Source organism: Lissotriton helveticus, chromosome 5_1 (assembly GCF_964261635.1).
Source record: "Lissotriton helveticus chromosome 5_1, aLisHel1.1, whole genome shotgun sequence".
NCBI classification, from domain to species: Eukaryota; Metazoa; Chordata; class Amphibia; order Caudata; family Salamandridae; genus Lissotriton; species Lissotriton helveticus.
In genome coordinates this window covers 2,052,425,054-2,052,450,851 of record NC_136065.1, presented here as the reverse complement: position 1 = coordinate 2,052,450,851, position 25,798 = coordinate 2,052,425,054, and the positions used below count along the sequence as shown (strand labels likewise).

The following is a 25,798-nucleotide window of genomic DNA, read 5'->3' as shown; positions in this document are numbered from 1 at the left end:
GTGATGAGCCTTTGCACATAGGCGTGATAGGCAGGCCCCATCCCTTGCACAGAAGCATGATAACCAGGCCCCATCCCTTGCACAGAAGCATGATAACCAGGCCCCCCATCCCTTGCACAGAGGCGTGATAGCCAGGCCCCATCCCTTGCACAGAGGCGTGATAACCAGGCCCCATCCCTTGCATAGAGGCGTGATAACCAGGCCCCATCCCTTGCACAGAGGCGTGATAACCAGGCCCCATCCCTTGCACAGAAGCATGATAACCAGGCCCCCCCATCCCTTGCACAGAGGCGTGATAACCAGGCCCCATCCCTTGCACAGAGGCGTGATAACCAGGCCCCATCCTTTGCATAGAGGCGTGATAACCAGGCCCCATCCCTTGCACAGAGGCGTGATAACCAGGCCCCATCCCTTGCACAGAAGCATGATAAGCAGGCCCCATCCCTTGCACAGAAGCGTGATAACCAGGCCCCCCATCCCTTGCACAGGGCGTGATAGCCAGGCCCCATCCCTTGCACAGAGGCGTGATAACCAGGCCCCATCCCTTGCATAGAGGCGTGATAACCAGGCCCCATCCCTTGCACAGAGGCGTGTTACGCAAGCCCCATCTCTTGCACAGAGGCGTGTTATGCAGACCCCATTCCTTGCACAGAGGGGTGTTATGCAAGCCCCATCTCTTGCACTGAGGCGTGTATGCAGACCCCATTCCTTGGACAGAGGCGTGATAGGCAGGACACATCCCTTGCACAGAGGTGTGTTCCGCCGGCCCCATCCCTTGCACAACAGTGTGGTAAGCAGGCCCAATCCCTTGCACAGAAGCATGATAAGCAGGACCCATCCCTTGCAGAGAGGCGTGATAAGCAGGCCCTATCTCTTGCACAGAGGCGTGTTATGCAGGCCCCATTCCTTGCACAGAGGCGTGATAGGCAGGACACATCCCTTGCACAGAGGTGTGTTCCGCAGGCCCCATCACTTGCACAGAGGTGCGTTACGCCGGCCCCATCCCTTGCACAGAGGCGTGATAGGTAGGACACATCCCTTGCACAGAGGTGTGTTACGCAGTCCCCATCCCTTGCACAGAGGCGTGATAACCAGGCCCCATCCCTTGCACAGAGGCGTGATAACCAGGCCCCATCCCTTACACAGAGGCATGTTACGCAGGTCCCATTCTTTGCACAGAGGCGTGTTACGCAGGCCCCATCCCTTGCACAGAGATGCATTACGCTGGCCCCATCGCTTGCACAGAGGCATGATAGCCAGGCCTCATCCCTTGCAAAGAGGTGTGTTAGTGTTGACAACGTTTTGACCCTCTCTTGATACAGGGTCTCTTCAGGACAGTGTTTCTGGGGACTAATGAAGGAAAAGTATCAATAGGGCGGAGGAAATACAGTGTGGTAAGTGAGAAGGGCTAAGACCAATTGGCGCGCCATGGCTTACCATTATCAGCACAAGGCGTCTATCTCCTGATTATATCCTGGTGGTAAGGAGGAGTACCTATTGAACGAGTTACTTACCTTCGGTAACAATGTATCTGGTAGAGACATAGTCTAGCCACAGATTCCTTAACTTAGAATATCCCCAGGCGTCAGACTGGATCCGGAAAAGTTTGCGCATGGCTAGGTTCTCTCTGGACCTTAGTGGCGTTCAGTCGCAGTCCCGCCTCCTCTAGGAGTATGGCTTTGGTATCTATTCTAAGTTAAGGAATGTGCGGCTAGGCGTCTCTATCAGATGAACGAGTTACGTATCACCGGTAACTATGTATCTGGTAGAGACATAGTCTAACCGCAGATTCCTTAACGCCCACCCGTCCTCACCGTCCTGCGACAACCCTTTCAGGTTGGGCTTCTTGCCATCGCCTCCCTTTGGGTGGCTTTATTCCTCTGCGGGGTGACGTGTTCTCTTCACTCCGACTCACGAGGCTACATTCTGTTTCATGGCTCTGCTCTACCCATCCTTGTGATTGAACGGTATGCTCATATGCCAGGTGTCCTTTACAACCCTTAACCTCGGTTGTCTGATGTGAGTCTCTGTAATGCTTCATTCGGTAGGTCCATTATACGGATCTGACGTCTCCTTTTGGGGGACGTCTTATGGTAGTTTGTCCTTACTCCTGGGTTCTGGAATGGTTGTCCTTCACTGCCATATATTGTGGTTGCAGCCTCTCTGCTGGCTCAGGTGATAGTTCACCGTGGAGCTATGGCTCAATGGTAAGTCTTGTGCCTCTGGTAGCACAGGTTCACACAGGCCAAGAGTTCGAATCCTGCCTATGCTCTGCATCTTCTTCTGCCTCCGGGGAAGGTTTTGGACTTAAACAATTGTGGGGGTCCCTCCCAGAGTGGTGCTCTGTTCTTTTCCCTCCCTCAGTTTACAATATTCGGTGCCTGGAACTGTCTTTCTACGGTGATGTTTTTCACCATACCTTGTTTTTTCTTTTTCTGCACACTGTTCCCATATTTTCACAGTTTTTGGTGGTGGCTTCACGTTCTGATGCGGAAAAAAGTCTTCTGACGAAAACTGATGTCGGCGTGTCGGGGCGGGCGGGGCATTTATGGCTCCTCTGACGTCACGTCCATGGACGACATCAGGGCGGAGCCGTACGGCGCCGCCCCCCGGTTGCGCAGAGGTGCTGCTGCGCAAAATTTTCTGGATCCAGTCTGACGCCTGGGGATATTCTAAGTTAAGGAATCTGCGGCTAGACGTATCTATCATATAGGAATACACATGAGGAAAATCAGCTTGAAGGTGACACTCTTGTCACCTTCAAGCTGATTTACTTTTTCTCTTAGTATTCACCACGTTAGGTCATGGTCACTTCACTGGGGCTCACAAATCACACTGATGTGCTTGTAGTGTAAATTTTCAAATTCTTAATGTATAAGGAAATACATCTGTGGTAATGATTGCGACTGCAGAATAAATCCTACTCACTGCGGCTGTTGGCGTTTTCTAAGCTGTACCCATCACAGACAGTTTTCGGTGATGCATGGTTATTCCAACTATCCGTTCCTCGGTAAGCGCATGTCAGTCACCTTTATTTTTCACGTATCACTTGGTTTACTTTGGGGCGCACGCCACACTCATATTCCTTTTGGATCCTCGTTTACTATTTTCCTACGATAATCTTTCTTCATGTCCAGTAGTTCCGCTTTTTTAATTTCTCTACACCGGTTCACCCTGAATGTTTCTCTTCCACTTTTTCACACGCATGTGCACTCGCTGGTGTTTTATAATGATCTTGGACACTTGGTGCTAGTTTCGGCAATATACGTTTATAATTATGCTCGCCCTCACACAGATTACGTTCCTTACTTATATTACCTTGTTTTACTTTGTTGACAGTGTACCCCCTGACGAAGAGCCATTAGGCTCGAAATGCATCGGGGAGAGGAATTATACATTGTATCACCCTATGGAATTTGAATACTTTGGATTCACTCGTGTTCTCATTTGTTGAACAATTGATCATAAAGTTGAAGTCGCAGTGAAATTACCACTGTAAAATGGAACTATGAATATATCAACGAAAAAGAAAAGTGAATAAAACTTTTTCTGGAACAATAAGTTTTGCATTACTTTTGCTCAGTTAAGCACACAGGTGTGCTCAGGTTTCCCACCCTGTGCTGACAGGGTACACTTCAGTCACGTCCATGGACGACATCAGGGCGGAGCCGTACGGCGCCGCCCCCCGGTTGCGCAGAGGTGCTGCTGCGCAAAATTTTCTGGATCCAGTCTGACGCCTGGGGATATTCTAAGTTAAGGAATCTGCGGCTAGACGTATCTATCATATAGGAATACACATGAGGAAAATCAGCTTGAAGGTGACACTCTTGTCACCTTCAAGCTGATTTACTTTTTCTCTTAGTATTCACCACGTTAGGTCATGGTCACTTCACTGGGGCTCACAAATCACACTGATGTGCTTGTAGTGTAAATTTTCAAATTCTTAATTCTTAAATTCTTAATCATCTGTGGTAATGATTGCGACTGCAGAATAAATCCTACTCACTGCGGCTGAAGTGAGCACTACTTTGACAAACTTTTGTTTTGGACTTTTTTTAGAGAATTTCTCCTATGATATTTTAAAGTATGTAGTCTTCTGGTAATTTTGCTCTGACCGAATGAGTAAGGTCGGGTTTTGAATCCTTATGTCTTAGATTAATCTGAGCTAGTTATATTAGCTTGCACATTCTGTATTGTTTTGATAAATTAGTTCCTTGTGAACATTGTGTTTTTTGCTCCAATGCAACACCCAGCTCACAAGGATGTATGGGTCGCTCTAGTTTTTTTGAAATATTGATTGCCCTGTGACTTACAGCTGAGACAGTGTGCAGGCCTGTGACATACAGGAAAGACACAGTGTGAAGTCCTGTGACTGACAAAAGAGACACATTGTGCTGCCCTGTGACTTACAGCGGAGACAGTGTGCAGCCCTTTGACTTACAGCTGAGACAGTGTGCAGCCCTGTGACATACAGGAAAGACACAGTGTGCATTCCTGTGAGAGACAGTGTGCAGCTTGTGACTTTCAGCACAGCGACACAGTGTTACAGTGGTGGCTTCTCTGCTAAGGCAATGGAGAGTCACACCACTGCCTTTCAGCACAGCGAAAAAGAAAATGATAATAACAGGATGATATTATCATTTTATTTTTCTGAGCTCAGGCAGTTTTGTGGTGCGTGGCTATGCTGCACTGGGGGAGGAGTGGAGGCACCTTCTTAAGTGCGCTGGGTGCAGAACATGCCCAGGCTCCCATTCCCCATTGGAGCTCTGAACCATGGCGCTCAGACCAATGACAACGCTGCATTGTAGCATTGTGTTTGGCTTGGGGGAGCCTATCCTGCTTCCTGTTCATTGCCGCACGCCTCACTTTGCCTGGGGACTCCATCCCCCAACAGTCCTTGCGCCAGAGAGCGCCAACGTGTTCTTCCCGCGTCCGGAGGCGCATGAAGCCAGCTCGGGGCTCCCGCAGCACAGGACGTGCGCGGCCATGCCCGGGCAGGCCAGTCCTGTGTCTGTCATCGACAGGAAGATGCAAGACAGGGCCACCCCCCATGGCTCAGCCACGGGGGATACTGACTGCAATAAGGATTGTTACCCAAGCATACCTGGAACTGTACTCTAAAGATGATCGGGACCCTTGTTTGCCTCTCTCTCGCTTACCCATGAGTTATTATCCCGGCTTGGCGACATGGGAAAACGCAAGGCTACGGACAGGGCTCCTAGGGCACCAAAGGGGAAAAAAAGGTCTATCAGGAAAATTGATGATGATGTAATTGGCAGAATTGAATCACTCTTGTCAGAGTGCACTGATATTATTTCATCTAACTTTGGGCTACCGAATCTAAGCCCAACGGCCCATTCCAGTGCACCAACAAAGCGTATCCATAAAATGTTTGAAAAGCCGCCTTTGACATGCCTTGTCTCGGCGCCAGAGAAGAACAAGGGTCCATCTAATCTTGCCTGCCTTGACAGTATATCTATAACCCATGCGGCTTCAATGATAGAAAGCAGCAATAGGTATTCTGTCCTGGACAATGTGGATTCTGAATCAGAGTTGCGCCCCTATAGGGAGAGATTGCATGATCTTTGAGACTATTACGTTGTTTCGGAGCATGATGGAGATCATTCAAGAGTTAAAAGAGCAGGTTAAAATCCTCATCGCTGCTATTGGAAACCTTGTTGAGGGATATACTAAAACCCATATGTTTTGTTGTAGGGGTGGGAGAGTAAAATGTAAATTGATACTTGTATAGCGCACTACTCACCCGCAAGGGTCTCAAGGCGCTTGTACGAATACCGCTGTGGAACCCATCCTGGCTTTCCCTGTGAGGTGTCCACTCCTGGGCACCCCCAAGGTGGAGGCAGGCATCCTTAGCGTTGTGGGGGCCGTTGTGGAGATTAAGCAAGCTATTGCCCAGAGTTGCAGAGTGGGACTCCATGATTGGAATAGGCACCGAGGCGAGAATTATCAGGTCCGTGGAATTTTGAGCCCAAGACCCGCCGAGGCGGAGAATTGAACCCTGGTCCCGGGCTAGAACTCTGCATCAGGGTCTGCCGCTCTAACCATTGAGCCACACTTCAGTGGGTGTGGAGAGACCAAAGACATGCTGTGGTAAGGTTAATTCTCCATCTAGCCCTTCAGCCCGTACTGTCCACCCCTAAATGTAGGTCCTGCCCTCCACAGCCCCACCCATGTTACAAAATCCTCCGAAATAGTGTGTAATGGATGCCTCCGCCGAGGTTGTGTGGAGGGAGGCTGTTTGGAGAGTCTGGGGTTGTAAGTAAGGAGCAGTGGCAGGGATCTGCGCTACCCCTCCTGTTAGTTACCGGTTGACGAAAAATGGGGCCCGACGGGGGGGGGGCAGTGCTAGGGCAGCTGTATATCTTGTCCATGTTCCAAAACTGCCCATTGGGTCATGGGGAAACAAGGAGTCCGTGACAAATAAAGTCATTTACTGGTTCCGTGAAACCAGACACTGCTACTCGATTAATAGGAGCGATATTATAGATGTGGAAAGGCCCCCAACTTCAGCTGGTATGCAAGATCTAAATTTGGGTTTCTTTCGCAAGTTATGACCTAGTGCCGGGACTCATGGCGATTGAAGCACGCACAATATCTAATGCACATATCACTATCCAACTTAAAGTTTGTGCTCCGACAGATATCTTGAGATTTCTGTATGCCAAGACAGATAGGGGGTCAGGTGAAGAGATTGGTGCTGTGATTAGGAATCACCAGTGACTGGAGCCTATGGTCCCACACACTCTTAATATAGTCGAAGACGTGTGGGCTGAAAATTTGTTGCCACTCTTATCCCAAGAAGAGGAATTTCCCAGGGTTATAGAGCCCAATTCTGGGAAGTCTAGCAACTGTTTGTACAGGCAGGAAGTGCGGATTGTATCAACAATCAATACTATGCCTATTGATAGTAATTTAAGAGTTACCCTCACTTCATTGGATGCTTCCTGTTCGAACAGATGCCAGGAAGAGGACAGAGAGGAGGGAAGAGAGCTGGCAGGTAAGTGATTTTTGTATTTTATCTTTCTCCCCTTTTCCCCCATTCTTCACCCTACTACGGCTTCACAGGAGCAGAAGCGACTGCAGTGTAAAGCCCAGTGGTGGCCAAAGGGGTGTACACAAAACAAAAAAAAAAAAACAAAGCACCTCCTCACCGCATCTCTCCCCCATCGTCTCTGCAGGCCAGAATAGAAAAGGAAGCACCCAGGCTCACCTAAGCCAATCACAACGCTGCAATGCGTGCGCATGTACAGTGTGCCACCACGCCTCCCCCTGCTCCTCTGTCATCAGAGCAGCCCTGCCCACAAAGCTGCCGCAGCAGATAAACATAAATTGATAATAACCTTGAGTTATTTTATTTTTCCTTTATTTCCTTGCTGCAAAGCAATGGGGCGACGCTACTCCGCCTTTGCGGGGAGCTGCCACTGATGCAGCCCTATGACTTACAGAACAGACACAGTGTGCAGCAAAGAGACACTGTCTGCAGTCATGTGCTTTATTTGTGCATGAGTTTTATCATTCACCAGACACCAGCAGCCCTCTCCACTAGGTAGCAGTGACTTTCCAACCGGGTGCATAGAATGGATCTGGATGCACAACCCCCGAGTCCTTTCCATGCGGAGAGGATTTAAAAGGAAGGCTGTGCCAAAGGGATCCCATTACCTTGGACCCTCCCGGATCTTCCTCCATGCTGTAATCTCTTAAGAAGGGGTTGGTGGATCAGGTGAGCTACGGTAGATTGCAGGCTTCTGGAGGTACCTAAAGGTGCTCGTTTTTGTAGGCAGCCAGTACCGAGCCCCAGTACTCTTTAAGGGTAAAGCAGAGTTATTTTAGTTGATCCTAGATTCCACTGGAAGCCAGTAGAGCGGGCAGACCTTTGTGAGTCCTTCCTGCACCATACATTGTATTAGCGACTAACAGAGCAGAAAGACACCACAAGCCCTGCCAGAAAACAAACCCAAAGTATACATAATCAGAAACAAGCATTAGTAAATGCGTTAAGTTTCACCAAAGTGATTAATAAGAAGATGTTGTTTTGTTGTAAGTTGCTGAGTAGTTGTTCAACATAGGTTACAGAAAGTCTGTTAAAGAGTTATGTCTCATTTATGTACAAAAAGGCAATATATTGTGCTCTTACTAGTGGTATTATAAAAAGGGAGGATTAGGTAAATGGTGGAGGACAAAGATATAAAAAAAATGTACCTGATAGGTAGGCTTGAAAGTGGTGCAGCTATGGGGAGAATAGGTAAAGGGTGGATGAAAAAACATACAAGTACAGCGTGAACGCTGTTTTTGCAAATCCAAAAAAAGGATTACGAAAACTACATGAAAAGGTGTTGTTTGGTTATTTTACATTGTTAAGATAAGCAAATAAAAATTAACTTTACATTTCTTAAATGAGCATTTGAGCTGTTGTGCAATATAAGTGAGATTATTGTTTTATGGAGATGAGCAAGTTTTTCTTTTATGATAGATTTCTTTTAAGAAGTTTTTTTTTGTTTTGCACTGCACTTTTTTTATTATTGCAAACAAACCTTCAACATGAAAAAAACTCTGAAACAATAATGAGCATAAAGTAAATATTTGCACTTGCATTGTCATTGGTATCATGGTCCTTATGGTTTACAATTTTACACTGTGACATTTTCAAGTATTATGCTATATACTTATAAGATTGTATGTTGTAATAAATACTTTATTTCTTTCCAGGCATTTGTTATAATAAGTCCCGTTGCCACTGCACCTGCTGCACCATTGAAATCATGACCCTAGTGCCTGCCAGAAAACAGCGCTTTGCCTGTTTTAAGAATGTGCAGTTGGTGTTCCTATATTACATAACAGCAAAAATACAGGAGGCTATTAAAATTACTTTGGGCAACTGAAACCGTATTTAGCTATTATTAAACTATACAACGGGCATAAATCAATCTAAATTAGATAAAGCGTTTGCCTGCTTTAAGAATGTGCAGTTGATCTTCATATAACAACGAAAATTCAGGAGGTTGTTTAAATTACTTTGGAGAACTCAAACCTTTTATAGCAATTATTAAGCTAAAATACCTTGTGTTTAAAGTATGAAAATAAATATGAATGCATTTTACTTCTATGGAAAGATGAATGGTAAAATTCTCACTATTAGGAAATAACTCCTGTTTCAGTTTACAGAGTATTGCTCAGTTACCACATTGCTATTCATATGGCCAACAGAAAATAGAGCTAACGATCTAACATGGTTTTGGTGCTAGAACAATTCAATCTGCACAGTAAAGGCCAGTCCGAAAAAAAGCCAGTCTCACCACCTTCCTGGTTACTAAGTTAAACGTTCGGTGTTAAAAAAGTGGAGAACTTGCACCAAAGAAGAATTTTTTATTTATTTGTATTGAAGTATTCCAAAATAATGGATAGCTTCTGAAAAAAGAACAGCAGTACAAATCCCCTCCAGTCACAAAACACTCACGCTCACAGCGACAAGCTTTGACGCAATGAGACAACAATGTACAGAAGCTGCAGTTATTTCATTCACTGCTATTTATACTCCACTGCCTCCCTTCCCAGCCAGTAGAAGAAACAGGATGCAATCACAAAACTCAGAGAATACTTTTAGAACAGACACAAGACTATGTTTACAATCCAAGACTCTGCGGCAGTTGTCTGGCGTTGCAGTGCTATACCAAAACTGTCCCAACGGATAAAGGAGGTTAAAAAATCCCTTCAGAGCACCAGAGTGTGTGGTCATGTAAAACTCTACAATCAGTTTGTTCGGATGTACACTACATAAAGGGCCAACAGCAAACACATGACACAGAAAAAGCAAATTATTAGCAGAACAATATCATAAAGAATGTGAAAATTAGTTAAAAGATCCACCCTCTAAATCAGACTTAAACAAGCAGATTTGAAATGCCTACAGCCAGGGGAAGATAAGTATTGGTAAACAGTAAACGTAGTGCAGCTTAACGTCAGCAAAAAAGTTCCACAACTGTTGGGCCCGGTGCCACTGCACCTGCTGCACCATTCAAATCATGACCCTCGCGCCTGCAAGGTAAATGCACTTGTGACTGCCTGTTAGTAGTAAGATATAGTAATATTAGGCGTTTAGTGGGGTGCTTCTGCAACCAATAAAAACAGAGGAAAGTAAACTGGCAAGCATACGGACCACTAAAAAGTGAAGGCGGAATGTAAGTCCCTTTTAAGATACATTAAATATAATAGTTTTCACAAGCACAGTTCATGCACATTGCAGACGAAACCTACTAATGGTGTGGTACGAGGCAGTCTCTGGTTGTACTTGTACCTACCTGACCCCTTCCTTCCGGCATAGCACAATGCGAGACAGATGTGTATATTTTGTAATCGCTTTCAATAAGCATCAGCAAAGCCAATAGGTCTCTCTTTTATGCTATCCATTGGTTTTGACAATGCTTTTTAGGCAAAATATTCTTGTCGATGCTGTACAGCATCAGCCAATAGAGGAAAAATACATGATGACAAGACAAGTGGATGAGTGTGAACACGTCATGATTTTATGCGACTATCATTCAATAGGCGCTCGTGCATGTGCGATGCAATATGTGCACTCAAGCATCACCATGGACGGATGGGCCGGCTGAATGTTGCATGAATGTTTTTGTTTTTAATTATTTACCAATCCAAGATGGCTGAAATGGTCTGTGGTTAGCCACCTGGAATAGTAAATTAAAAAATGGGGTTTCAGTCACACAAAAGCGTATTTCTCTAATATAAACCAGTACTGCAGCAAGTAGTAACTTCCACGTCCTCCAACAAATGTAAAAAGTATTTTAAGGACCACAAAGGGTAGGGGAGCAATAGAGGAGTGATTGAAGGAAAACAATGGGGAGTGGGCACGGGGAGCAGTGGGTGAGCTTTAGGCTGTGGGGGGAAAACACATGCAGTCTCATGGAATACTGAAAGAAAAAGAAGTTGTTCCCTCAATAGAAAGATGCATGTCAGCCAATCAAAAGGATTGGGGAAAGGCTATGCTCCAGTGAAAGGACAAACACAATAAAATGAAGGGATATCCTCGAATAAGAAGCAAGCTAATGAGAGTAACAATGAAGCCAACCAATGGTAAGCAATGGGCGGGCTCTAAACCCACTGTAAGTTTCGGTACGGTCCACAAGGGGTCTTTTGCAAACAGGCAAGACCTAAAAAGGAGTTTGCCACACAGATTGCTTAACAGAGTTAATCTGGGACAGATCTTGTCAAAATATGAGAGAATGGAAAGAAAACATTAACAAAATCATAAACGCAGGCAGATGAAACATTTTGTGGGGTGTGTGGGTGGGATATCCACCTCCTTCCCGTGAGTTATTTCAAAACATGAGTTAAAATGAAGATAAAAGGAAAATTCCAAATGCTACGTTTTGGCATTTTACCAATCCTTCCGCACCTGCCGCCTTGGAAAAGGAGTCCAGAAGAGCGGACTTGCTGCCTTTATGGAATAGGAAACAAGGACCTTGTATGAAGCTGTTAACCATTGCTTTGTATAACAACCTCCCGAAGTTGGTGGTAACTACACCTAGACGTGTGGGTATAGATAACGCATGATCTGAACCAGAATAAGCTCATGAGATGAACTGTTGTTGAAGCCCGGCATTTTATGCAGTAGCTTAATTGCCTTTTAAAATATCTATGTCTAAAGTTTTAATTGTATGTTTTGTATATTGTCTTTTTTTGTAACAGCCCTGAAGAAGTCCTTGAGGACGAAACGCGTCGGCTGTAGATCCTGTGTACAACCGTTTTTTTCACAAAGGAATTGAATAAAGAATCACCAAAAATACAAGAAGCATTTGATTGTGATTATTGCTGTTTTTGCTATTAGAGAAAACAGTCTTTACAAACGTTTAAGTGGTGCACCTTGTCCTTTCTTAAATCTTCTTAGTTCATGTTTTTGAACCTATACTGTAACAGTGGGTATTTTTGGAGTGTGCACACATACCACCCCTAGGATCAGAGGGTGGGCCCAATACGAAAAAATCTGGGAGAAATTTTGACTAGGTGCTGTGTATTTGGGAATCTTCCACTGTTGTTTTCTGTCTGTAATAGGAAACAAGGACCTTGTGTATAGTCATCTGTATCTGCCCTAGTCTAAAGGACATAAGATGCACTTTAATCCATCCAATATTCAAACAGAGAGGCATTAGGACCTGTAGGCAGGCAGTAAAGTTATGCTTTAACCAAGCCGAAGCTCAGCTAAACTGCAGACGTACAACGTTTTTTGATACAGTGGAAGAAAGACTTAAACGCAAGCTACAAAGCGAACAGTGAATAGCAAAACAGCACTGATTATGTACACCCAAACATTCAGGCACATTCAAACTGCCATGCTATTGGTTGGCTAGACTGCGCAGTCCATGTTTACATCCTAAAGCACAGGCACTTTAAATTTGATATGACTCAAATCCTCAACTTAATATCAGAACTGAGAACGGGGCGCGGTCTCCCACTCAAACCGTGTTATCAGCAGGCTCAATATAAAAGACTGCATACTCTGATATCATTTATAATTTGCTGCATAAACCGAGAGAAGCATGGTTTTTATGTGGTTTTTAGATGTGTCTGCCATGTTTTTATATTGTGAGTTTTAATTAACTGAACAATAAAATTACTTACCTACCTGCCGCCCGCGAGATGCCGTGGGTCACTAGTTCTGCTGTAGTGCACCCCGTTATTACAAATGTTTCTCCGCACTCCCCGACCACTCCCTACTACCTGGAATGGGTGTTGTCATGACAGCCAAAGCTTGCATGAACGTCTCCCAAAAGATGAAAGCACAATTATGCCCTGTCTCCCAAAAATGGACAAAATAACTGCAAAACGTCTAGCATTGAATACAGTATGGCGAGGTCAAAACCCTTGTCTACAGAATGGAAGCCGCAGACCCTCCCATGGCACAGGGCTAAACTGCATGAGTCAAGCAGCTCCTCCCAAACATGTACAGAACCATTCCTGGAGGATGCCATCACCAGCCAGCACCTGGACACATGCCAACACCAGCCAGGATCTGGACACATGCCATCACCAGCCAGCACCTGGACACATGCCATCACCAGCCAGCACCTCGAAACAGCCATCACCAGCCAGCACCTGGACACATGCCATCACCAGCCAGCACCTGGAAACAGCCATCACCAGCCAGCACCTGGACACAGCCATCATCAGCCAGCATCTGGACACAAGCCATCGCCAGCCAGCACCTGGAAACAGCCATCACCAGCCAGCACCTGGAAACAGCCATCACCAGCCAGCACCTGGAAACAGCCATCACCAGCCAGCACCTGGACACATGCCAACACCAGCCAGCACCTGGAAACAGCCATCACCAGCCAGCACCTGGACACAAACCATCATCAGCCAGCACCTGGAAACAGCCATCACCAGCCAGCACCTGGACACAGCCATCATCAGCCAGCATCTGGACACATGCCATCACCAGCCAGCACCTGGAAACAGCCATCACCAGCCAGCACCTGGACACAAGCCATCGCCAGCCAGCATCTGGACACATGCCATCACCAGCCAGCACCTGGAAACAGCCATCACCAGCCAGCACCTGGACACAAGCCAACACCAGCCAGCACCTGGAAACAGCCATCACCAGCCAGCACCTGGACACATGCCATCACCAGCCAGCACCTGGAAACAGCCATCACCAGCCAGCACCTGGACACATGCCATCACCAGCCAGCACCTGGAAACAGCCATCACCAGCCAGCACCTGGACACATGCCAACACCAGCCAGCACCTGGAAACAGCCATCACCAGCCAGCACCTGGACACAAACCATCATCAGCCAGCACCTGGAAACAGCCATCACCAGCCAGCACCTGGACACAGCCATCATCAGCCAGCATCTGGACACATGCCATCACCAGCCAGCACCTGGAAACAGCCATCACCAGCCAGCACCTGGACACAAGCCATCGCCAGCCAGCACCTGGAAACAGCCACCATCAGGCAGCACCTGGAAACTGCCATCACCAACCAGCACCTGGACACAAGCCATCACCAGCCAGCACCTGGAAACAGCCATCACCAGCCAGCACCTGGACACAAACCATCATCAGCCAGCACCTGGAAACAGCCATCACCAGCCAGCACCTGGACACAAACCATCATCAGCCAGCACCTGGAAACAGCCATCACCAGCCAGCACCTGGAAGCAAGCCATCACCAGCCAGCACCTGGACACAGCCATCATCAGCCAGCATCTGGACACATGCCATCACCAGCCAGCACCTGGAAACAGCCATCACCAGCCAGCACCTGGACACAGCCATCATCAGCCAGCATCTGGACACATGCCATCACCAGCCAGCACCTGGAAAAAGCCATCACCAGCCAGCACCTGGACACAAGCCATCACCAGCCAGCACCTGGACACAAGCCATCACCAGCCAGCACCTGGACACAAGCCATCACCAGCCAGCAGTAGCAGGCTGTACAATCTGCAGTGGTCTGCTATGGGACACCTTGGGTCCTCGAACATAAGTTTTTTTTATTCATTTTTTATTTAAAACTATTATGCGGCTGACACACAACTCCACCTCGACCTGGAAATGGTCAGTAAACCCCAAACATCATCTCATCCTTTGACCATGTCTTCCAGGGGATAAAGGGCACTTCCTGGGCATGAGTGGCTCCGAAAGGATTTTAGCAATCAGTGACTGAGCCCATTCGCTAACCTTTGGCTGCACCCAGGCCTAGGAACCTCTCTTCCCACCCGAAGATAAGTAACCTGAGGATTATCTTTGATGCCAACCTCAGAAGTTGACGCAGTGATAGATAAACGGGGTCAACAGACAGCGGACTCTAGTCTCCGCATCGACCACGAAGTGAAGATGAGGCGAGCCCTGGTCGTGGCAGGCACAGAATACTGTAACGTTGTACTGTGGTCCCCCAAGTAACTCATTACCAGACTCCAAAGACTTCAGAACCAGGCACCAGAATGGACCACATGAAGAGCCTGCTTAACGGCTCCTTGGCTGATTCTGGATGACAGGAAGCAGTGACATGCCTCGTGCACAGGGCAAGGATGCAGTGACATGCCCCGTGCACCGGGGCAAGGATGCAGTGACATGCTCCGTGTACCGGGGCAAGGATTCAGTGGCATGCTTTGTGCACCGGGGCAAGGATGCAGTGACATGCCCCGTGCACCGGGGCAAGGATGCAGTGACATGCCCCGTGCACCGGGGCAAGGATGAAGTGGCATGATCCGTGCACCGGGGCAAGGATGCAGTGGTATGCTCCGTGCACCAGGGCAAGGATGCAGTGGCATGCTCCGTTCACCGGGGCAAGGATGCAGTGGCATGCTCCGTGCACCGGGGCAAGGATGCAGTGGCATGCTCCGTGCACCAGGGAAAGGATGCAGTGGCATGCTCCGTGCACCGGGGCAAGGATGCAGTGGCATGCTCCGTGCACTGGGGCAAGGATGCAGTGGCACGCTCCGTGCACCGGGGCAAGGATGCAGTGACATGCCCTGTGCACCGGGGCAAGGATGCAGTGACATGACCTGTGCACCGGGGCAAGGATGCAGTGACATGGCCTGTGCACCGGGGCAAGGATGCAGCGGGATGCCCCGTGCACCGGGGCAAGGATGCAGCTGCATGCCCCGTGCACCGGGGCAAGGATGCAGCGGCAGGGCCCGTGCACCGGAGAAGGATGCAGTGACATGGCCCGGGGCAAGGATGCTGTGGCATGCTCCATGCACCGGGGCAAGGATGCAGTGACATGCCCCGTGCACGGGGCAAGGATGCAGTGACATACCCCGTGCACCGGGGCAAGGATGCAGTGACATACCCCGTGCACCGGGGCAAGGATGCAGTGACATGCCCCGTACTCCGGGGTAAGGATGCAGTGACATGGTCGGTGCACCGGGGCAAGGATGCAGTGGCATGCTCCGTGCACCGGGGCAAGGATGCAGTGGCATGCTCCGTGCACCGGGGCAAGGATGCAGTGCCATGCTCCGTGCACCGGGGCAAGGATGCAGTGACATTCCCCGTGCACCGGGGCAAGGATGCAGTGGCATGGTCGGTGCACCGGGGCAAGGATGCAGTGGCATGCTCCGTGCACCGGGGCAAGGATGCAGTGCCATGCTCCGTGCACCGGGGCAAGGATGCAGTGACATTCCCCGTGCACCGGGGCAAGGATGCAGTGACATGCCCCGTACTCCGGGGCAAGGATGGAGTGACATGGCCTGTGTACCGGGGCAAGGATGCAGTGACATGGCCTGTGCACCGGGGCAAGGATGCAGTGGCATGGCCTGTGCACCGGGGGAAGGATGCAGTGGCATGGCCCGTGCACCGGGGCAAGGATGCAGTGGCATGCTCCGTGCACCGGGGCAAGGATGCAGTGGCATGGCCCGTGTACCGGGGCAAGGATGCAGTGACATGCTCCGTGCAGCAGGGCAAGGATGCAGTGGCATGCTCCGTGCACTGGGACAAGGATGCAGTGGCACGCTCTGTGCACTGGGGCAAGGATGCAGTGGCACGCTCCGTGCACCGGAGCAAGGATGCAGTGACATGCTCCGTGCACCGGAGCAAGGATGCAGTGACATGACCTGTGCACCAGGGCAAGGATGCAGTGACATGCTCCGTGCATCGGAGCAAGGATGCAGTGACATGACCTGTGCACCAGGGCAAGGATGCAGTGGCACGCTCCGTGCACCGGGGCAAGGATGCAGTGACATGGACTGTGCACCGGGGCAAGGATGCAGTGACATGGCCTGTGCACCGGGCCAAGGATGCAGCGGCATGCCCAGTGCACCGGGGCAAGGATGCAGCAGCATGCCCCGTGCACCGGGGCAAGGATGCAGCGGCATGCCCCGTGCACCGGAGAAGGATGCAGTGACATGGCCCGGGGCAAGGATGCTGTGGCATGCTCCGTGCACCAGGGCAAGGATGCAGTGACATGCCCCGTGCACCGGGGCAAGGATGCAGTGACATGCCCCGTGCACCGGGGCAAGGATGCAGTGACATGCCCCGTGCACCGGGGCAAGGATGCAGTGACTTGCCCCGTGCACCGGGGCAAGGATGGAGTGACATGGCCTGTGTACCGGGGCAAGGATGCAGTGACATGGCCTGTGCACCAGGGCAAGGATGCAGTGGCATGGCCTGTGCACCGGGGGAAGGATGCAGTGGCATGGCCCATGCACCGGGGCAAGGAGGCAGTGGCATGCTCCGTGCACCGGGGCAAGGATGCAGTGGCACGCTCCGTGCACCGGGGCAAGGATGCAGTGGCACGCTCTGTGCACCGGGGCAAGGATGCAGTGGCACGCTCTGTGCACCGGGGCAAGGATGCAGTGGCACGCTCCGTGCACCGGGGCAAGGATGCAGTGACATGGCCTGTGCACCGAGGCAAGGATGCAGTGACATGGCCTGTGCACCGGGCCAAGGATGCAGCGGCATGCCCAGTGCCCTGGGGCAAGGATGCAGCGGCATGCCCCGTGCACCGGGGCAAGGATGCAGCAACATGCCACATGCACCGGAGCAAGGATGCAGCAACATGCACCCGGGCAAGGACAGAGTGACATGCCCCAGGCACCGGCGCAAGGCTGCAGTGACATGACTTGTGCACCGGGGCAAGGATGCAGTGACATGCCCTGTGCACGGGGGCAAGGATTCAGTGATATGCCCCGTGCACCGGGGACAGGATGCAGTGACATGCTTCGTGCACCGGGGCAAGGATGCAGTGACATCGCTTGTGCACCGGGGCAAGAATGCAGCAACATGCCCGTGCACCGGGGCAAGGATGCAGCGACATGCCCATGCACCGGGGCAAGGATGCAGCGACATGCCCCGTGCACCGGGGCAAGGATGCAGCGACATGCCCTGGCACCGGAGCAAGGATGCAGTGACATGCCCCGTGCACCGGGGCAAGGATGCAGTGACATTCCCGTGCACCAGGGCAAGGATGCAGCGACATGCCCCGTGCACCGGGGCAAGGATGCAGTGACATGCCCCGTACACCAGGGCAAGGATGCAATGACATGCTCCGTGCACCGGAGCAAGGTTGCAGTGACATGCCCGGTGCAAGGATGCAATGACATGCCCCATGAACCGGTGCAAGGCTGTAGTGACATGCCCCGTGCACCGGGGCAAGGATGCAGTGACATGCACCGGAGTGAGGATGCAGGAACATGCACCAGGGCAAGGATGCAGTGACATGCCCCATGCACTGGGGCAAGGATGCAGTGACATACACCGGGGCAAGGCTGCAGTGACATGACCTGTGCACCAGGGCAAGGATGCAGTGACATGGCGTGTGCACCAGGACAAGGATGCAGTGACATGGCCCGTGCACCGGGGCAAGGATGCAGTGACATGGCCCGTGCACCGGGGAAAGCATGCAGTGACATGCCCCGAGGAAAGGATGCAGTGACATGGCCCGTGCACCGGGGAAAGGATGCAGTGACAGGCCCCTGGCACCGGTGCAAGGATGCAGTGACATGCCCCGTGCACTGGGGCAAGGATGCAGTGACATGCTCCGTGCACCGGGGCAAGGATGCAGTGACATTCCCCGTGCACCGGGGCAAGGATGCAGTGACATGCCCCGTGCACCGGGGCAAGGATACAGTGACATGCCCCGTGCACGGAGCAAGGATGCAGTGAAATGGCCCGTGCACCGGGGCAAGGATTCAGTGACATGCCCCGTACACCGGGGCAAGGATGCAGTGACATGGCCCATGCACCGGGGAAAGCATGCAGTGACATGCCCCGTACAACGGGGCAAGGATGCAGTGACATGGCCCGTGCACCGGGGAAAGGATGCAGTGACAGGCCCCTGGCACCGGGGCAAGGCTGCAGCGAAGGCAAGGATGCAGTGACATGCCCCGTGCACCGGGGCAAGGATGCAGTGACATGCTCCGTGCACTGGGGCAAGGATGCAGTGACATGCCCCGTGCACCGGGGCAAGGATGCAGTGACATGCCCCGTGCACCGGGGCAAGGATGCAGTGACATGCCCCGTGCACCGGGGCAAGGATGCAGTGACATGCCCCGTGCACCGGGGCAAGGATGCAGTGACATGCCCCGTGCACCGGGGCAAGGATACAGTGACATAGCCCCGTGCACGGGGCAAGGATTCAGTGACATGCCCCGTACACCGGGGCAAGGATGCAGTGACATGGCCCATGCACCGGGGAAAGCATGCAGTGACATGCCCCGTACAACGGGGCAAGGATGCAGTGACATGCCCCGTGCACGGAGCAAGGATGCAGTGAAATGGCCCGTGCACCGGGGCAAGGATTCAGTGACATGCCCCGTACACCGGGGCAAGGATGCAGTGACATGGCCCATGCACCGGGGAAAGCATGCAGTGACATGCCCCGTACAACGGGGCAAGGATGCAGTGACATGGCCCGTGCACCGGGGAAAGGATGCAGTGACAGGCCCCTGGCACCGGGGCAAGGCTGCAGCGAAGGCAAGGATGCAGTGACATGCCCCGTGCACCGGGGCAAGGATGCAGTGACATGCTCCGTGCACTGGGGCAAGGATGCAGTGACATGCCCCGTGCACCGGGGCAAGGATGCAGTGACATGCCCCGTGCACCGGGGCAAGGATGCAGTGACATGCCCCGTGCACCGGGGCAAGGATGCAGTGACATGCCCCGTGCACCGGGGCAAGGATGCAGTGACATGCCCCGTGCACCGGGGCAAGGATACAGTGACATAGCCCCGTGCACGGGGCAAGGATTCAGTGACATGCCCCGTACACCGGGGCAAGGATGCAGTGACATGGCCCATGCACCGGGGAAAGCATGCAGTGACATGCCCCGTACAACGGGGCAAGGATGCAGTGACATGGCCCGTGCACCGGGGAAAGGATGCAGTGACAGGCCCCTGGCACCGGGGCAAGGCTGCAGCGAAGGCAAGGATGCAGTGACATGCCCCGTGCACCGGGGCAAGGATGCAGTGACATGCTCCGTGCACTGGGGCAAGGATGCAGTGACATGCCCCGTGCACCGGGGCAAGGATGCAGTGACATGCCCCGTGCACCGGGGCAAGGATGCAGTGACATGCCCCGTGCACCGGGGCAAGGATGCAGTGACATGCCCCGTGCACCGGGGCAAGGATGCAGTGACATGCCCCGTGCACCGGGGCAAGGATACAGTGACATAGCCCCGTGCACGGGGCAAGGATGCAGTGAAATGGCCCATGCACGGTGCACCGGGGCAAGGATTAAGTGACATGCCCTGTGCACAGGAGCAAGGATGCAGCGACATGCCCTGTTCACTGGGGCAAGGATACAGTGAAACGCCCTTTGCACTGGAGCAAGGGCCCTCCTTAACCCCAGAGGCTGGCATCACATTACATGCTGACCTCAGGCCTCCTGCCCAACATCACCCACCTGATTAAGCAAAGAACCTCGAACGGAAGGAGACATCAAGGAGGGTCACTGGGTGCACGAGGGCAGATACACCGGAAGTTATGAACCACAGGGTGGGATCTGAGCAGCTCAACTACCTGCAGTCCAGAAACTTTTGGAAACATAACTATTCCTACTTGGGTTTAACTGAAATACACAACGCACTCGAAGAACAATGCACAGTGATTCAACCTGCCCCCTGAGAACTCCTCTCCCGCCAGCGCCCTGAAGTAACTCAAAGGCGACAAAACCGCTTTGTAAAACTCTTCAATAAATTATTCACTCATAATGCTTATTGACAACAAACAACTATTATGCCTCCCTGCTTCGGCCTCAAATGAGATTACCCATAGAGAGTTAGGCATAAATCATGTTATAGATTTAGTTGCATTACGCCCCCTGTCCCTATGGCGGTCCATATGGGCTAAAGAAGAAACCAAGTTTACCCAGGATTTAATCATTGATTGCATCAAACTTGACTGTCACTCCAAAATCCCCTGGCTAAAACACATTCAATTTTGGTATAAGACCCTTTTTGGCCAGGACATTTTTAAAGACTTGCTAACAGAATCAGTTTTAACAAAACGTGACCTCAAATTGATTTACCTGGACCATGCAAAAGGGATTAGAATAAAGGAGTATGCAACACAAAGTACGTTCAAACTATATATGGATTTCAATCTTAGTACAGGTCTTTCCTCCTACCTCACATTTGTCAGTATTAATTCCCATCGCTTTGTTCTAGCCCGTCTGAGGTTGGGAATAGTTCACCACCTTGTGGCCTTCCCCACAGTAAAAAAACCCGGAACATGTTTGTGTCCATGCGATGGGAAATCCAAACAGAGCACCTGCCACTTTTTACTTTTTTGTAATTTTTATACTGGTTTTAGAAAGTTTTATCTGAAGCAATTATTTTTAGATTACAATACGTGCAATTCTAGAGCCGCAATGCAACTGATATTTTATTTGGCTTCTCCGGATGTGTGTTATCGTGTGGCCACTTACATTCTAAAATGTATGTGGCAAAGAAAATCTATAATAATATGACCTTTGCCTCCCGAATATCCCCTAGATTGTTACATTTTAAATAGTACTTGTCCTTGCACTAGCGTTTTTTGCACAAATCTTTATTTGTTACAAATTGCTCCTATAACATTTATAGTGACCTAACAGCTCTGCCCTTCATATTTATTTGGCATGGCATGTCCATTAGCACTTTATGTATATAACAGGTTCTCTGAACTTCTGCACTTTACATCTGCACTTTTGCACTTATTTTTGTATAAAAATTGCTGCTAGAATATACAGAGTAACTATAACTAACTGTTATATTTTAAGTGGTACCTGACTTTTGCACTGGCTTTTTTTGCACTAGCGCTTTTGCACAGACCTTTAATGTATATGGAATGCTGCTATTATGTCTATAGGGACAAAATGATCTTTTGCACTTTGTGCTTATTTGATGTTAGCAGTATTTTATGCATATGATAGGCTGTCCGAAATCTTTTTCCCTTGTATAATAACTGCTGCTAAAATATTCAGGATGACCAAATTTAATTTTGCTCCCAAAATGTGATATCCCTGTACTAATTGAACCAAAACAAGAATGGTATGGACATTGTCGTTATTTTTCTTTTTAAACTGTTTCACTATCTAATTGACATAAATATGAATTTGAAACTGTATTTATGTGCTGCTACATGGTTGTACTTGTACAAACCGAATAAAGCATTTTGAAACGACAACCACCGAGAAGTGCCAGAAATTGTTTATTCGGAGAAACTCTATTCCTCCCTTCCACCTTAAAAAAAGTACAACACGCCTTGTTTTGATGCACTTGTAGAATTTTAGTGAGAAAGTCTTCTTTCAAGCGGAGCTCACAGATATCACAGACCCTCGGGTCAGCTGGCCATCCAGTTCGGGAACTACAAGTACCAAAATGCATAGGGCAGGTCTCATACCCAAAAGCAGTGGGCTCTTTAACTCCTGTAAAATTGTCATAAGAGCCACAAATAAGATGTTTAAATGAAATGTCAATTTAATAACAGCATAGCACGTTTATTAACTAATGTATTGTCTCTGATGTACTTGAAAACAGGGAAAGTTGAGCTAGCCTGTCCTATATTGACATGACTAATAATAACACGCTTTACACAGAACACACCAAAACGAAAGACTCTCCTGTTCTCAATATGGCGGTTACTAATTTCCAAGTTAATCGTTTTATAAACCTATATAATCTCATGAGTTTATCATTAAGCTCCAGATGTTTACATGTCTTATGACTTTTAGTTCGCCTCCTGATTGTATCTCTAATCTGCTTGTTTGACAGGCGCCTCGTGTTTCCCTTGGCTAGAAGCAGCTCGAGGCTTCAAGGAATCGGCTGGCTCCTGATGTTATCCAGAGTCTCCCGTATTTTCAGCCTGTTTTATTTCCTGATACTTGTTTTAGTTTAAGAAGAGTCTTAGCGGCGCGACGCCACCTGAACGGCGCTATCATGACTCCTGATTTTAACCTTCGCACCCTTCCCTGAATTTCTCCTTCTCGGTGAGATGTATATGCCCCCAAAACACACACAAACACACACATCTGTATTCAACTTAGATTGAACCAACTGCTAGTCTTTGTATCAAATCACATGTGTATCTATGTAATAACTAGATACTCGGAACCCAGCTCCTGATTTCTACAGCTTATATTTTGTTTTTCCTGTTAACTGGTAGCCGTGATGTCTCGTCAGACACCTCAACTGGCAGCCAGCAAATGCATGCATTGCAAACTGTACAGGCCTCATTTAAGAGTGGAGAAGCGTGGCTCAATGGTTAGAGCGTTAGACCCTGATGCAGAGGTCTAGCCCGGGACCAGGGTTCAATTCCTGCCTCAGCGGCTTTTGGAGTCAATTTCCTCGGACCTGATAATTCTCGCCTCGGTGCCTAGTCTAATCATGGGTCCCACTCTGTGACTCTGGGCAATAGCTTGCTTAATCTCCTCAACGGCCCCAGCAGCGCTAGGATGCCTGGCTTCACCTTGGGGGTGCCCAGGAGTGGACATTTCACAGGAAAACCGGGATGGGTTTCACAACGGTATGAATACAGCGCTACGAGGCGAGGCGAGGCAAGTGCGCTATATAAATGCTATACATTTACATTTTACAAGAACCCACCAGAAACCACAATATGTATTTTTTTTATCTTCAAAACATTAACGTGTGTTATTGCTGCAGCCTGCTCGGCAGGCAAACCTGCTCCATCCATACTGGTTACATAAATCATTTTTAGCATGTCCCAACTTTTCATAAAACCAAGTCCACCCTGTCTCTCCTTTGTTCCCCTGTGTCAAGTACGCAGCGGCTCGTGGTCATCACACACCGAACCCCCATTTCACTCTCAGAGGAAGCATGCAGGACACCCCGAGATTCAGGAGACAGTCCAGAAGATGGGGGGGGGGCGTCCCTCGGGTGGTGAGCGCCTCTCAGAGGCGACGGTCTATCAGGGAAGTGATAGTCTGTCAGAGAGAGGACAGTCTTCCAATCGGCGACTGCCTCCTTTAGTCGGGGTACCACGCAGGTGTACGGCGTCCCCCCGCTTATTTTACCGGGAGCTCGATAACTGGAGCAAATAGAGCCACACATTCACTCTTTGGCCTCTCTGGGGCGAGATCGGAGCTCATTCAGAGCGCTGCTCACACGCTGGCTTCTCTGATGCAATCGCATCTAAGGGGTGAGCGAGGGGAGGCAATGAGTCTGATGGTGCAAGCCAGCTTTCGTGACGTCACTTCATGTCGTGACGTCAGCGCCCCCCTCTTCTTTTTTTAGGACTTGTGCATAGTTGCAGTCTCTGGAGAAGGAAGCAGTCCCTCCCCACGAGGCAGAAGTGACTGCCGCTCAAGAGATCACAATCTCTAGTGGTTTGACAGCCTCCTATAGAAACTGAACTTGGAGCACTGTCTCACACAGCGACAGTCTCTCAGGGCAACACACTCTGAAGGTAGATTGACCGTCTCACAGGGAGTGGCAGTCCCTCGGGGGTTGACAGTGTCCCGGCTGGGCAGGCTCGTAGGGAGATGGGCCTAATTACTTATATGGGTGCGTGTGAGATAATCTCGGGGGTCTCAGTTGCCTGTCGGGGTGGGGCTGTCAGTCTGAGAGGCAGAAAGGCATGGACGTCTCTCTGGAGGGTGGTGTTCGCCCAGAGGGAATGGCGGGCTGTCAAGGGGAGGACAGTAGTGCAGGGAAGTCTCTCAGGGGGTAAGAGTTTGTCTCAGAGCCAGTGACGGTGGCTCAGTGAGATACCCGTCTCTCTGTCCCCTCTGGTGAGCCGACAGTCACTCACAAGGATGACATTCTCGGAGACCTCTCAGACGGGAATGACAGTCTATACCAGGTAGGGAGACCGTCTTGTAGGCGAGTTGACCATCTGTCGGAAGTGACAGTCTCCTAGGGGGTGACAGTATCTCAGAAAGGGCAACAGTCGCAGACAGGATGAGACAGTATTTTACAAGGATCTGGCAGTCTCTCGGGTGAGGTGACGGTCTGGCAGGACGGGTAACAGTCTCTCGGAGAAAGTAACACCTCAGCGAGTTAACAGTAGTCTGTGGGGGGCTGGCAGCCGGTCAGGTGGGGTGAAGGTCCCTCAGGGGGTGACACAGTCACTCTCGGGGAGACATCTCTCAGGTGAAGGGACAGTTTCCCAGAATGCAAAAGTCTCAGAGAGTTAGCAGTATTTTGGAGGGAGCGGACAGCCGCTCAGGATGTGGTGGAGGTCTCTGAGGGGGTGACAGTCAGTCTCGGGGTGACAGTCTCCTGGGGGTTCTGTACTCACCATAGGGCTCCGAGCTCTCCTTCTCCTCCTTGTCCTTCTTCCCCATGGCTGGTGACCCGGCGGGGCTCGGGGGTCCCGGGGATGGATGGAGGCTGTCTTCCTTCCTCCCGCCCCCTCCTCTTCCTCTCTCGGAGGCTGAAACGGTTCTCCTGGAATCCTTCCTCTGCTCACCTGTCAGAGTGGAACCTGCCTGACGTGATGTCACTTCAGTCCCGCCCACCAGCTCCCACAGGCCACGCCCCTTCAGAACACCTGCTGCAGGAAGTCCACGCCCTTCCAGAACACCTGCTGCAGGAAGCGCCTCTGCTCAGTGCAAGCCACGCCCCTGAACACACCTGCTGCGAGGTGCTGCGCACTCCTAGGAACTGGAACTGGAGGGAGGGCACACCCGCCCTCACAGGCTCCAGCCACCCTTACCCGCTTCAGAGAGGACCCAGTTGCTGCAGGTGGAATGCGGGACACTCGAGCTGGTGTGAGGAATGTGTTCCCCTCCCTCCACTGCTGTTTGCAGGGTCCTGAGTTCAAGAATACATCTTAGATGGAAGCAACGCTGCTTCAGAGTAATACTTAACATAA

At 50.3% G+C, this 25,798-nt stretch overlaps 1 protein-coding gene across 1 annotated transcript in view; it reads right to left on the bottom strand.

Annotated features, from left to right (window-relative positions):
* The window catches only part of SLC44A4 (solute carrier family 44 member 4), a 318,362-nt gene extending 292,966 nt beyond the window's left edge, over nt 1-25,396 (bottom strand). The window contains exon 1 of the mRNA XM_078645926.1: nt 25,223-25,396. Coding sequence (XP_078502052.1) covers nt 25,223-25,268 — 46 coding nt within the window. The 5' untranslated portion in view covers nt 25,269-25,396. The remainder of the gene's footprint in view (nt 1-25,222) is intronic.
* Between the last annotated feature and the right edge of the window lie 402 nt (nt 25,397-25,798).